General features: G+C 49.3%; 2 protein-coding genes across 6 annotated transcripts in view; one reads left to right on the plus strand and one right to left on the minus strand.

Annotated features, from left to right (window-relative positions):
• Positions 1–221: 221 nt before the first annotated feature.
• Positions 222–10,869, minus strand: LOC107386211 (FHF complex subunit HOOK-interacting protein 2B). 2 transcript variants are annotated; one of them, XR_008558988.2, is made up of 18 exons: positions 10,560–10,869; positions 9,314–9,392; positions 9,162–9,247; positions 9,010–9,093; positions 6,909–7,013; positions 6,573–6,692; positions 6,079–6,510; positions 5,559–5,758; positions 5,266–5,347; positions 5,090–5,166; positions 4,846–5,002; positions 4,618–4,778; positions 4,456–4,539; positions 3,952–4,042; positions 1,629–1,725; positions 1,352–1,492; positions 872–972; positions 222–773 (listed from the first exon to the last, which is right to left on the minus strand). XR_008558988.2 is itself a non-coding variant. In XM_015960461.3 (18 exons), exons 1-18 carry the CDS (start codon positions 10,608–10,610, stop codon positions 671–673), a joined length of 2,301 nt encoding a protein of 766 aa, XP_015815947.3. In that variant the 5' UTR covers positions 10,611–10,860; the 3' UTR covers positions 222–670. The 2 variants fall into 2 exon arrangements, 1 of the variants encoding a protein (XP_015815947.3); XM_015960461.3 differs by having other exon boundaries at positions 1,579–1,725; positions 10,560–10,860.
• Positions 10,870–11,794: 925 nt separating this feature from the next.
• The window catches only part of LOC107386209 (gelsolin), a 9,829-nt gene continuing 7,239 nt past the window's right edge, over positions 11,795–14,384 (plus strand). The window contains exons 1-6 of one of the 4 annotated variants that reach the window (XM_054730303.2): positions 11,795–11,961; positions 12,160–12,262; positions 13,337–13,537; positions 13,855–14,009; positions 14,091–14,252; positions 14,326–14,384. The exon at positions 14,326–14,384 is cut by the window's right edge and continues 1 nt beyond it. In XM_054730303.2, the coding sequence (XP_054586278.2) occupies positions 13,345–13,537; positions 13,855–14,009; positions 14,091–14,252; positions 14,326–14,384 (569 nt within the window). In that variant the 5' untranslated portion in view covers positions 11,795–11,961; positions 12,160–12,262; positions 13,337–13,344. Of the gene's footprint in view, positions 11,962–12,159; positions 12,263–13,336; positions 13,538–13,854; positions 14,010–14,090; positions 14,253–14,325 lie in introns of those variants that run through there. The other 3 variants (XM_015960454.3, XM_070555575.1, XM_070555576.1) reach the window with 3 other exon arrangements.

Here is a 14,384-nt window from a genome sequence, read left to right on the forward strand (position 1 = left end):
GGTGTCAAAAGCCTGTCAGTCACCTAAAACCAGGTGTGTTGGGAGGCGTTCCAGACTGCTGATCTAAAACGATTCAATTCCTGATAAAGAATCAGAACAGGTGACTCATTACAGAGTTCACATGAACCACTAGTGATGTAGGCATGTGGAGGTTCTGGTCGGCCCAGACTGTGTCTGACTCTGAGCTTAAGAGTAAAGAAAGTAGAGAAACACAACGATGGTTTGAGGATTCCGTCTTTAACATAAAACACATTTAAGGAAATAAAACAGTAAATCTGGTGGTGCTGCACCTGGATCAGGTGCAGCTCTCAGGTCCTGGTCTGGATCTTTGATTCCGGAGACCTGTTCAGTTTTATTGTCCTCGTCGGGTTCCTTTGTGTCACGTGACTGGCTGACAGGTAATAAATCCTTACTACAGGTAGGAGGCATTTAGCGAGCTGCACAGAAAGTGGGCGTGGCTTAAATAGTGACAAAAGGTGATCACGTGGTTCATCGCCTCCCAAAGACAAGATGCCACTTCTGTCGGCTCCTATCCAAACTCAGGTGAGACACTGGTCTCTTGGTTCAACCAGGCGTTCCTCAGGTGCACGTGCTGCTGGTCCTCAGGCGAGATGCACCTGGTGATATCCCCACAGAGGTACACGTCCAGGTGATTCCTGCTCCAGGCGAGTCAGTCTCGATTCAGAGGCTTCTTGACAAAGGCGATTGCAGCAAGTTCCTTACAGAACTCCTCAAGGACGATGATCCCCTTGAGAAGTGTCAGGTGTTCCGATCTGAAGACACGCCCACAGAAAACAACTCAGGTAGAAAATCGTGGCAAACAGCTGATTATCTGTGAAAGATCTGTTTAGTGTCGGAGTGAGTCGGGTACCCAGTATGCTGGCTCAGTCCCAGCAGGTGTCTCCTGGTATCCAACAACTGCTCGGACAGGTCAGACACTTGCTGGATCCTCTGCATCACTTCTGCCATCACCTGAGAAACAGAAAGGTGAGACAAGACTCATCAGTCTGTCCTAAAGCTGGAATCCTCCACCGCAGGATAACCTGAGGGGAACCCACGGGTCTGAAAGTGTTCAGGTTAGTTGGACATCCAGCAACATCCGGGTCCAGATCAGGTTTCCATGAGAAGGTGTGCTCAGAACCCGTGGGGCTCCATCTGGAACACCTGTCTCACCTCTCAGACCCATGTCCCCAGAGGAGAACCTGCCCAGAACCAGTTGGTGACTGGAACTGGTTCTGATACTCGTCTAACCACTTTAGAACAACAGGAAACACTGGTGTCAAGTCTGAAGGGCACCTGTTTAGGCACAGTTCTGTTCCCGAAGCCCCGTCGCCCCCGCAGCTCGTCTTACCCTGATGAGGACGGAGAAGAGCGACCTGCAGCCTGGAGACAGGTGGACGTAGGGGTCGAGCAGGTACTCGTCCAGCAGCGGGTGACTGAAGGCTGAGAGTCTGGACAGAACCGACGTCAGCTTCAGACTCAGCTCGTAAGGCTAAAACACACAGCACATTTACCATGGCAACCAGGTGCTTCTGACCACAGGCGTGATCAACAGGTGCGCTTCTCAGGTGTGCGTACTTGCTCCAGGATGCAACCCAGTCGGTCAAAGAGAACTTTCAGCAAGTCACCTTCAAAGAAGTCTGCGTCTTTCTCTGGGAGACAGGTGGGGCACGGCAGAGTCTGTGGCCACTCCCAGGACAGAGAGAGGGCGTGGCACATGGTCACCTGACAGACAGAGGTGGAGTCACACAGGTGAGCAGAGAGAATTCTGAGCTGTTGCCAGGCGTCATGTAAATTTAAAGTAGGAGTTCAAGTCAGAATTAGATATGCTAATGTCCCATACCCGAGCAAACAGGTAAGAGGGTCACATGATCAGGCCAGATTAGAACCTAGGATGGAGGTGCTTGAACTGAATTTACCTGTGGCTCTAAGTCCCGCCCTCCTTAGTTACCGTTGCTAACATACACTCACCTAAAGGACTATTAGGAACACCATACTGATACTCCTTCAGAACGGCCTTAATTCTACGTGGCGTTGATCCAACAAGGTGCTGAAAGCGTTCTTTAGAAATGTCGGCCATATTGACAGGATGACATCTTGCAGCTGATGGAGACGTGTGGGATGCACATCCAGGGCACGGAGCTCCCGTTTCACCTCATCCCAAAGATGCTCTATCGGGTTGAGATCTGTGGGGGCCGTTGTAGTACGGTGAACTCATCGTCATGTTCAAGAAACCAGCTTGAGATGATTGGACCATCCCTTCATGACCACCGTGTACCCGTCCATCAGAGGACGGGTACACGGTGGTCATGAAGGGATGGACGTGCTCAGAAACAATGCTCAGGTAGCCCGTGGCTATTAAACCATGCCCATTCGGCACTAAGGGGCCTAAAGTGTGCCAAGAAAACATCCCAGACCATGACACCACCACCACCAGCCTGCACAAAAGGCATGATGGATCCATGTTCTCATTCTGTTTACGCCAAATTCTGACTCGACCATCTGGACGTCTCAACAGAAATGGAGACTCATCAGACCAGGCAGCATTTTTCCAGTCTTCAACTGCTCAGTTTTGGTGAGCTGGTGCACATTGCAGCCTCTTTTTCCTGTTTGTAGTGGAGGTGAGTGGTACCCGGTGGGGTTTTCTGCTGCTGTAGTCCATCCGCCTCAAGGCTGTGCATGATGTGGCTTCACAAATGCCTTGCTGCATTCCTCGGTTGTAACGAGGGTTAGGGTGAGGCTCTGCTATCAGCTTGAATCAGTCGGCCCGTTCTCCTCTGACCTCTAGCGTCAGCAAGGCATTTTCCCCCACAGGACTGCTGCATACTGGATGTTTTTCCCTTTTCACACCATTCTTTGTAAACCCTAGAAATGGTTGTGGGTGAAAATCCCAGTAACTGAGCAGACTGTGAAATACTCAGACTGGCCGGTCTGGCACCAACAACCAAAATAGCTTCAATCACCTTTCTTTCCCACTCTGACCTTCAGTTTGGAGCTCAGGAGATGGTCTTGACCAGGACCACACCCCTACATGCACTGAAGCAACTGCCATGTGATTGGTTGATTAGATAACTGCAGCATTAAGGAGAAGTTGGACAGGCGTTCCTAATAATCCTTTAGGTGAGTGCAGACAAACAACGGGGAGCAGACTGCATGGTTACGGTGAGGGCGGTTGGCGCAGGAACATTTCCTCAAGAGGCTCCTGGAATCTTTTGGAGGCAAAAACATCAAATATTTCCCAGGAGCCTTCAGGAGCATCACCATTCTGCCTTAAAGGGCCGTGCACCCGGTTTGTTTTATTTAACCCTTTAGCAGGCTGACACAGCCGTCAGCGAGGGAGTGATGTCATCAGCATCAGCTGTTAGTCCTGTAGGGTGAACGTCAGTAACAAGGCAGGCGTGTTAGATGTTTATGTGGATGTGACTTTTGTTAGGAGTTACAGTTGGAAGAGCAAGATCTAATAGGTAATACCTCCTTCCATTTAATGGCTGCAACTAATACGATGAATTTTGTGTGTGTGTGTGTCTAAATTTGTGTTGATGGGACAAATATTTTTTCTGTTTAAAACTATGGTACCTCCGGATCGTGTAGTCATAAAAGATAGACCTACATTTAATCTATAATCATCTAACATGGTCTGTTTGGCTAACATGCGCTCATGAGCCATGAAAACGTGATGAAAGGTCATGAGAAATGACCACTAGATGGCAGAGTGGTTCTCTGACAGGAAAAAGCAGGCTTCATAGCGGGAGAAGGAGAAGATGGCGCAGCGTCCTGGTGATCTTCTGAAAGAAGTTAAAGTTAAACCTGCACGGTTTGCAGTCCGGTCGTAACGAGACGGCTTTTTTTAGACAGTTTCAGATGTTTTATCGGTCAAAATATTGTTTTTACTTGTAAACTGATCTGTGTGTGTGTGTGTGTGTGTGTGTGTGTGTGTGTGTGTGTTCTGACCAGGGTGTGAGCATCATGTACGTATGACTCATAGCCTCCTTCCTGCAGCAGGTGAGCCGACCGGGCCTGAATCGGAACCAAACACAAGAAACTACACAGACAGCGATGGATCAGTACACATGTTCAACAGAAGAGCACAGAAGCAGAACCTGTCAGACCAAACTCAGGGCAGCAGAATCCTCAGAATCAGGTTCAATTTGTTCTCATCACACCCTCCTGCTCTCAGAGGAGCAACTCTTTCAGTTTTCACCGTTTTAGCTGAAAGCCTGAAGTGTTTTTGCTGCCGTTTCCATGGAGATGAGTTCTACTAGCGTGTGAGAATCTTCCTGCTGGTCTCCCCTCCGCCTTTAGGGGGCGATGGAGGAGATGCTTGCAGGTTAGGCTCAGCCTAACAGCCTAAACCCACCAGACCCACAAAGCAGATGTTCTAAAGGTTCTGCTCAGACTTGATGAAACAGACCAGGCCAGGTGTTTCTGCTCCCGCACGCTGTCCCTGCCGTTTACCTGTTCACCACGTCTTCATTGATGGGCTGAGCAGGAGGTCCGTCTGAGAGCCCATCGGAGAAGAAGGGGTCATCATCCAGGTCTCTGGTGGACGCAAGGCACCGGTCAGTCTCACAGCACATCGAGACATGCGTCTCTCCGGAACATGCATTCTGGACCTACTGGCTGTCCTCATTCGTCTCCAGCTGTTTGTCCTCTTGTCCGTCTGCAGCTGCGGACACGTAACAGCGACTCTGGAGGAAACTCAACACCAGAATGTCCAAAATGTCCCTATGAGGCTTCTGTAGCATCTCGTCCACCAGACTCATCGACGCCATGCTGATCTAAGACACACAAAGACAGTGAGCGGCCATATGTGGGGGTGGGCGTGTCCTGCAGTCACAGCCCTACTTGGTCAGAGATGTGGTTGCAGTGTCGCAGAAGCAGCCGCATCAAAGACGGTGTCCTCAACAGGAAGTGGACCATCTGGTCCAATAAGAAGGAAGACTGGACGAGTCTGATGGTAGCACAGAGCATCGATGTGGAGACGAGCACTACTTTCTCACATCTGAGCAAAACACGCACAGGGACACGAGTGAGGCTCCGCCCCTTCGGGTGAGAACAAGCATCAGGAAAAGAAGGAAAAGGGGCTCACGTGTGCGACAGTTGAGGATGAAGAGTGTCCACGAGCCACCGCCGGTGGACACTCTGAGACACCTGCACAGACAACACCTGCAAGTGTACATGCAGAGTGACTGGACGGATGGATCCTCCAGAACCTTTCCAGGTCCTGTGAGTTCAGAGAGCATCAGCTGTAACCGGCGAGCATACCTGTGGAGCCTCACACATCAGGTGATCCAGGAAGTCAAACCAGGTGAAGAAACTCGTCATGTGACCAGGCTCTACTTCTGACCTGAGGACCGTAAGCAAAGAACATTTACCACCGCCATCCTACACGGGACCACGCCGTCACCAGCCACACCTGTATGAGTGTGTCGGTTACCGTGACGATCAATGACCCACACTACAGTGCATCATTCACCCGTTCACACGCTGATGAGATGCAGTGTAGCCGCAGCTGCCCTGACAGAGGCGTTACCATGGGGACAGGTGGTCTTACCTACCTCCAGCTAGTGCAAGGCCACCGTTGCAGCTCAGTAGCATCCAGTTGGTCCAGAGGCAGCAGGCGATGCAGCTCCTGCAGCCTCTCAGCCAGCAGCTCCGCTAGAGAGACTGCAGCAGGTAGCAGCTCACCCGAGGATCCATCCAGAAGCCCTGCTAGCAGGAGGAGGCCCTCAGATGCCTTCTGACGAACAGACGCTCTCTGGTGAAGAATCACATCATCATTGTCATCATGACCCTTCATCCTCAGGAGCGAAGTGGTGCCCTTCTATACCCGAGTCGGAACAGAACCTTTATGAACTGAACCGGTGTAACTGGGCCATGTCGACCCATTGGTTCAGAAGGTTTAGAGGAAAATGTCCTCGTCAGAACAGATTCGTCACTAAAAACAAATAAGTGATTAACAGACCACTGCTGTGGTGTTCTTTGCATCAGACGATCAATAAAGTTTTATTCAAACAAAAATAATCCACAGTTGCAGCTTCTGTCATGACTTCCTGTTTTAATTAGTCGTTAACTCACCTGACTCTTTGTGAGCTGCAGCAGAGCCCACAATAGCCCCCTGTTTGTCTGGACAGCGCCAGAGACACGGGACTCTGATTGGCCAGGGCTGGTTGCAGAGGACTCTGATTGGCCAGGGCTGGTTGCAGAGGACTCGGATTGGCCAGGGCTGGTTGCAGAGGACTCGGATTGGCCAGGGCTGGTTGCAGAGGACTCGGATTGGCCAGGGCTGGTTGCAGAGGACTCTGATTGGCCAGGGCTGGTTGCAGAGGACTCTGATTGGCCAGGGCTGGTTGCAGAGGACTCTGATTGGACAGGGCTGGTTGCAGAGGACTCTGATTGGACAGGGCAGGATGCAGAGGTCTGTGAATGACTACAGGCTGGATCTGTGCATTGGTTGGAGGCTTGTGTGCTGTGCTGTGATTGGTTGAGACCTGGAGGTTGTTCTAGGAGCTGAGAACACAAATGACGTGAGTCAACTGATGATCAAACAGGACGTTACTGCAGCAGCTCACCTCCAGGACACATCTGAGGGTGTGTGGATCCTGTTTGACCCTGGAACAGACAGCCAATAGGAACTGAACTTCCTCCTTCTCAACATGACAACCAGGAAGTGCACAGAGGTTAATCAGCCTCTGGGAGAGGAGCAGACACAGAGGAGTCACATGACTGTTGGCTGAGATCATCCAACATTTATGAGAAATCTAACCAGAACACAGGGAATAAATCTCTCAGCTGTTGCAGGAATCAAGTCTTTGTAATGAACCTGTAGAACGGTTCTGGTGCAGAGGGTGCAGTCCCAGGTGTTCTGAGTTACTCTGTAATACTTGGGCTGTCTTTGTGTGGCTCACCTGAACAGGTCTGTAGACTCTGATGAGCTCCAGGAGAGGTTTCTGCATGCGAGTCAACAGCTTGTTGAAAAAGAGCAGAACCTGCTGGAACATCCCAGGAGGATACTGACGAAGAGGAGAAAAGTCTTACTCTATTGAGCACCGACACACCTGTGACATGTTACCACGTACCCACACACCTGTGACATGTTACCATGTACCCACACACCTGTGACGTGTTACAAAGTACCCTCACACCCGTGACATGCACCCACGCACCCGTGACGTGTTACCACGCACCGGTGACGTGTTACAAAGTACCCTCACACCTGTGACGTGTTACCACGTACCCACGCACCCGTGACGTGTTACCACGTACCCACGCAACTGTGACGTGTTACCACGTACCCACGCACCCGTGACGTGTTACCACGTACCCACGCACCTGTGACGTGTTACAAAGAACCCTCGCACCTGTGACGTGTTACCACGTACCCTCGGACCCGTGACGTGTTATCACGTACCCACGCACATGTGGCGTGTTACCACGTACCCACTCACATGTGGCGTGTTACCAAGTACCCACGCACATGTGGCGTGTTACAAAGTACCCTCGCACCCGTGACGTGTTACCACGTAAACATAAACCCGTGACTTGTTACCACGTACCCTCGACGTGTTACAACGTACCCACGCACCCATGAGGTGTTACGACATACCCTCACACCCGTGACGTGCTACAAAGTACCCACACACCTGTGACGTGTTACCACGAACCCACTCACATGTGGCGTGTTACCAAGTACCCACGCACCGGTGACATGTTACAAAGTACCCTCGCACCCGTGACGTCTTACAACGTACCCACACACCCGTGACGTGTTACCACGTACCCACACACCTGTGACGTGTTACCACGTACCCACGTACCCACACACCCGTGACGTGTTACCACGTACCCACACACCTGTGACGTGTTACCACGTACCCACACACCCGTGACGTGTTACAAAGTACCCACGCACCCGTGACGTGTTACCACGTACCCACACACCTGTGACGTGTTACCACGTACCCACACACACGACATGCTGCTATTCTTCCATCTTTTAGTGACTATGATTAGGCTTCTTTAGCATGGGGCATAATCTACAGTTGTTTTTCAAACGGTCTCTGCACATAGTTGGACTTCACTAAGATCAATCAGAGCAACGAACAGCACGGCGTATTCATCACTACGGCAATGTGTTAATGAGGCAGTCCACCATTCACCAACAAAGAAGAAGAAGCAAACACATCCTTTTTTTAAATGAATGACTTAAGTACCTCCATCTGCTCACGTCTCAAAAATACCTCAAATCTAAATCGCTAAATGTTAATGCCAAAACCTTTTCAAATGAGCGCCATACTCGAGTCAACGCCATCTTTGTTGTTTTTCTCCATCTCAGCTCTAGTATTAACCCTGCCCAACAAACATAGAGTGCTGTGGTTGGCCAGACAAAACTGATCGGGCCAATGGTAACCTACTGAGGTCACCATAGAGCAGGGGTGCGCATTCCTGGTCCCAGAGGGCCGGTATCCAGCATGTTTTAGTTTTAATTCTGCTTCAACACACCTGATTTCAATCAGCAGGTGATTAACAGGCTTCTGCAGAGCCTGATGAGATTCTGCACAGGTGATTCAACCAGTTAGTCAAGTGTGTTGGAGCAGAAAAAACACAAAACCTGCTGGACACCGGCCCTCCAGGACCAGGATTGGGCACCCCTGCCACAGAGCGTGCTACACCGACCTGCAGAGCAACCGCCATGGCTGCTCTAGAATTCTAGGCTACTTCCTCTTCACTACAAACACTGAAACAGGCGTGTTTAGGGCTGGGCAATAAATCAAAAATTTAGCGTTATCAAAACCTCTGACTTGGAGATAATTTTTCCCATGTCAATAAATTTGATAATAAAAAAATGAAAAGTTGTGTGTAGGTTGGCAACGTTCATGTCCGTTTAAGAAGCTGTACCACCTTGAGTCACATAAATATTACTCTACGTAATACATGTGACAGCCCCATGGGGATATGGTCCTGGTCTTCACTAATCTATTTGACCAGTGTGTCTCCCAGTTTGATTACCTGAGCTTTTCCCAGCATGCACAGAGTTTCCAGCAGCTTGTGTTCCAGCAGGTACTCTAGACAGGGTCCCGTGTCCTCCACAGCCTGGTTCAATACCACCAAAGAGTCAACATAACGACAGCGTTGTATCAACGACGTGTTTCAGTAGTTACCAGTTGTGTCTCCTCGTAAACCAGGATGTCCAACATCTGTCTGAGACGCCACGGGATATCAGTCTGGCTGACGGGACAGCTGTCATCTACACACACACACAGGTATCAGCTGACCCGGTGAAACTTTGATTCTGAAGCAAAAAGCTGCTCACCTGAGGTCTGGATGTAGCAGGTAGTGACCGATCTCCAGTGATCAATGAAGGAGTCCAGCAGGTCTACTGTGGGTTCTCTCTGAAGGAAAGGACAAACTGGTTCGGATTCTGGTTCTGGTCATGGTCTTAGTTAAAGGTCAGGGTAAGAATCACACTGAAGAAACTAGATGCTGAATGACAGCAGGAATCTCCTGGTTTGGAAGCAGGATGACAGGACTGGATTAGGGGAAATGGATCAGGATTCAGGGAACTAGATCAGGACTGGATCAGGAGAAATGGATCAGGATTCAGGGGACTAGATCAGGACTGGATCAGGAGAAATGGATCAGGATTCAGGGGACTAGATCCAAACTGGATCAGGGGAAATGGATCAGGATTCAGGGGACTAGATCAGGACTGGATCAGGAGAAATGGATCAGGATTCAGGGGACTAGATCCAAACTGGATCAGGGGAAATGGATCAGGATTCAGGAGACTAGATCAGGACTGGATCAGGGGAAATGGATAGGGATTCAGGGAACTAGATCAGGACTGGATCAGGAGAAATGGATCAGGATTCAGGGGACTAGATCAGGACTGGATCAGGAGAAATGGATCAGGATTCAGGGAACTACATCAGGACTGGATCAGGAGAAATGGATCAGGATTCAGGGAACTAGATCAGGACTGGATCAGGAGAAATGGATCAGGATTCAGGGGACTAGATCAGGACTGGATCAGGGGAAATGGATCAGGATTCAGGAGACTAGATCAGGACTGGATCAGGGGAAATGGATCAGGATTCAGGGAACTAGATCAGGACTGGATCAGGAGAAATGGATCAGGATTCAGGGAACTAGATCAGGACTGGATCAGGAGAAATGGATCAGGATTCAGGGAACTAGATCAGGACTGGGTTTAAATAAAATGTTTTTTTTTATTAGTCTCCATCTGAGACAAACATGTAAAACTTGAGGAAGACAATCAGTTTGACCTTTGACCTAACAAACCGGGTTAAGACTTTTGGCGCACACGTAAAGCAGCTCTCAGCTTACAGGTGAGCGCACCTGGACGTAAACAAACCAACCGTTTTCTCTCATCCAACTCGCCTGAGGTCCAGTTAGCCCTGGACCCCACTTGTCCCCTGGCCTGTCCCCGGTCGCGCGCTCGTGCTGTCCCACTACCTGTCCCCCACTGTCACTAACTTCGGCTTAAACAACTTTAACCGGAAGTAGCCAGAGAAATCTTCCTGCAGGAGCTAACTCACCGTCTCCAGCGCCTGCAGCAGCAAGCTGCTCAGTCTGCTGAACGTTTCCATCTTCACACTCCGACCCGGACCCGTTCGGCCCGGTTTACGGTGACTTTTGGTGACGTAAACAAACACCCCAGTCGATCAACCCGTCGGTCTACTTCCGGGCTGAGCTTTCAAAGTAAAACCACATAGACGTACGCACATAGACGTCTCATTTGCCATAGATATGCATATATAAACACTAGATGTCTCGCCCCCGCTGTTCACCAATGGGATGCGACGTAGGCACGTGGCGGCCATCTTACTTCAGACAGCAGCCCCCTTTCTTGACATTGGGGTGTATGGTGCATGTGCTATTTAAACAACTCTAACTTGCTCAATTTTCAACCAATTTTCAAAAGGTTTGATTTGTTATAAACACCAAAGATGTTTCTATGAAATAAGAAGGGTTTGGCCCAAAAAATTCCAGTTATTTCACTCCACAAAGCATTTAATCTTTCATAAATAACACATTTAATTGTAAGCTACAGTATACATAGCCTATTATTATATTATACAGATCTATTATCTATCTATCTATCTATCTATCTATCTATCTATCTATCTATCTATCTATCTATCTATCTATCTATCTATCTCACTCTCACTCTCATACTCACTCACTCACTCACTCACTCACTCACTCACTCACTCACTCCCTGTGCCGGTAGCTCATTCCATACTTTTGGGGCAGCATGCAGCAAGGACCCTTTAGTACAACGTGAGACGAGTGGACCTTCTCTTGTGGATCTGACTTCCAGTCCTGGTTATGGAAGTCCACTCTTTAAGGTCTCATGTTTTTAGAAGACGTAGTGAAGTTATTTGTTGTATTTCAACAATTGCACAATCCTGGTCCCAGAGGGCCGGTATCCTGCATGTTTTAGTTTGAACTCTGTTTCAACACACCTGATTTCAATCAGCAGGTGATTAACAGGCTTCTGCAGAGCCTGATGAGCTGCTGCACAGATGTTTCAACCACTGAATCAAGCCTGTTGGAGCAGAAAAACCACAAAACCTGCTGGATACCGGCCCTCCAGGACAGGATTAGACACCCCTGCTTTAAGTTCTGATGATCTAATTAGTAGCTCTGCTCTTCTTTGCAGGACTTTGGCTCCTGAAGTTCAGGATAAGAACTGACCCGTGCCCCAGACGGAGCAGCAGATCCTCTGTAAAAGTCCTGCAGGCTTTTTGAGTCCGCTGACCTCTCTTCTCCCAGGCACTTGTTCCGCATGTTTTAGTTCAGCCTTGAATGTGTCAGGAGCTGGGTGTGACACATGAGTGGGGGGAGGAGAAGACAGGTAAGGTTACATGTAGCACCACCTTCATCCTCCATTGCAGCTTGGACCCAGCTGAGCAGGACTTCTAACAGACGCTGAAGGTGAGTTTTTATTTTGTGATGAAAGTTCCGTCTGAACCAATGTGGAGGCAGACGTCAGCCCATCGTCGTATAATCTGTCCTCTTTCATCATTAATAAAACGTCTTTCTTCTCACCTATGATTACGGAAAGCATATATGTCACAAAGATGAGTGCATGCTACAGTCAGCTGGTTGGGCTTCCTGGGTTTTCACCTGCAGGTCTTCTCAGTCTGAGCACCAGCTGGACGCTTATCCCACCTTTTCCATCGGAGCTTCTTCTGCAGATCAGTTTCAGGTTTCACGGAAAAGACATCAGAGGACGGTAAACGATAAACAGCTGTTGTCTTTTGTCTTAACTCGCTCAGGTTACCCGCGATGACACGTAGACATAGACACACGTTTTCATCCTGAAATTGCTGATTCAATCTAACGATTTCATGTGATAAATACGATGAAGACATCCACACGATCCAAACGCCGCGGTGTCATGAAAGCTTCCGTGTAATCAAGTTGCAGTAAAACACAGAAACAAATGGAACAGAATTGTCCATTATTTAATAAAATACTTCGTTTAAAGTGAGAAAAGTTAAAATCTTTGCGTGATTAAAATAATTAACGCTGATGCGGATCTGAAAAAGTCCTACCAGGTGAGAGGAGGAACTGGTTCTGCTCTGAGAAAGAGGAATGTTTTGACGTTGGTGATTTCAGGACGTTTCTCTCGCTGAAAGAGCTCGTTTGTTTCCTCTCAGCACATTTTTGATCTTCTCTTATTGTTATTTAAGAAAGATGATGCCGCCATAATAAAGAGGGTCCTCCTTAAAGGTTTTCTAAATGAGCAGTAGGATGGTTGGAGTCAGGTTCAGCTGCATCACCAGTGGTTACCGTGGTAACCAGGCCAACAGATACCAGTTTGCTTTACTGTAAAATCATCATCAGAGTTTCAAATAATCAATTTTGGCATCGGTTTCCACGGTAACCCACCTGTGCTGTGGTCAGATGGCAGGAGGAAGGAGTATGTGGGGCGACGGTGGCACAGGAGTTAAGTGCTCGCCCCGTAAACGGAAGGTTGCAGGTTCGAGCCCCGCTCAGTCTGTCGCTGTCATTGTGTCCTTGGGCAAGACACTTAACCCACGTTGCCTGCTGGTGGTGGTCGGAGGGACCGGTGGCGCCAGTGCTCGGCAGCCTCGCCTCCGTCAGTGCGCCCCAGGGCAGCTGTGGCTACATTGTAGCTCATCCACCGGCGTGTGAATGTGTGTGTGAATGGGTGAATTACTGATTGTGTTGTAAAGTGCCTTGGGGGGTTCCAGGACTCTAGCCGGCGCTATATCAAATACAGGCCATGTACCATTTACCGTTTATTTGACAGATGATGTCTGTTCTGCCCCGCCCACCACAGGTGACATCATGGTGTACCATCCAGAGTTCGAGCGTGCAGGTAGGAAGGCTGGGCTTCAGGTGTGGCGTGTGGAGAACATGGACCTGGTTCCTGTTGCTGAGAGTCTGTATGGCCGGTTCTACACCGGAGACAGCTATTTGGTCCTGAAGAGCACCAGCAACCGCAGAGGAGACCTGCAGTACGACCTGCACTACTGGCAGGGTGAGGACGCGTGCAGCAGCATGCTGCAGCCCAACCTTGAAAAACTAAATACACAAGTTGAACCAAACAACAAGAGCAAACAAAACTGTTACAGAAACAAACGTAGCAAACAAAATCCACGACTGAGCTGATGTTCCAGAAGGGATTTCAACACAAAACTACTGATCAGTGATCAGGAACCAATAATCAGATGGACCTTACTCTGTGGTGCAGCACTACTCCTACATAACCGACATCAGTCGTTGGATTCATGTAGTTGTGAGACTCCCGAACACGTGATTCTGGTTCTGTTCTCTGATTGGCCGATTCTGCTTTAGGTGCCGAGTGCTCCATAGATGAAAGTGGAGCAGCAGCCATTTTTGCTGTCCAGATGGATGACTTCCTGAAGGGGGAGCCGATCCAGTACAGAGAGGTCCAAGGCTACGAATCGGCTACCTTCAGTGGGTACTTCAAAACGGGTCTCACATACATGGTGAGCACCGGGCCAGAACCGCCCGTTAAACCTGTCAGACAGCTTTGGTCCTGACCTCATCTTCTGTCTGCTGTCCTGCAGCAAGGGGGCGTGGCTTCAGGGTTCAAACATGTAAGGAGTAATGATGCAAAAGTGCAAAGGTTGCTGCAGGTCAAAGGCCGTCGTGTTGTCAGGGCAACAGAAGTTCCCGTCAGCTGGGAGAGTTTCAACAAAGGAGACAGTTTTATTCTGGATCTGGGACGGGTGAGACTCAGCTGGACAGTGCTGGCACCAGCTGGATCACACTGCAACTTTAACGTGGGCATGCATCCAACAGGTAGTCATCCAGTGGTCTGGTTGCCAAAGCAACGGGTTTGAGAAGCTGAAGGCTACGTT

This window comes from Nothobranchius furzeri, chromosome 10 (genome assembly GCF_043380555.1).
Source record: "Nothobranchius furzeri strain GRZ-AD chromosome 10, NfurGRZ-RIMD1, whole genome shotgun sequence".
In the NCBI taxonomy this organism is placed as follows: domain Eukaryota; kingdom Metazoa; phylum Chordata; class Actinopteri; order Cyprinodontiformes; family Nothobranchiidae; genus Nothobranchius; species Nothobranchius furzeri.

Bases quoted from the DNA above. Each gene is read 5' to 3' on its own strand.
- LOC107386211 (XM_015960461.3), bottom strand. From the start codon at position 10,610: ATGGAAACGTTCAGCAGACTGAGCAGCTTGCTGCTGCAGGCGCTGGAG. The intron at 9,094-9,161 runs GTAACTACTGAA...GTATTGAACCAG, and splicing joins TTTACGAGGAGACACAACTG to GCTGTGGAGGACACGGGACC. The intron at 7,014-9,009 runs GTAATCAAACTG...CCTCTTCGTCAG, and splicing joins GCATGCTGGGAAAAGCTCAG to TATCCTCCTGGGATGTTCCA.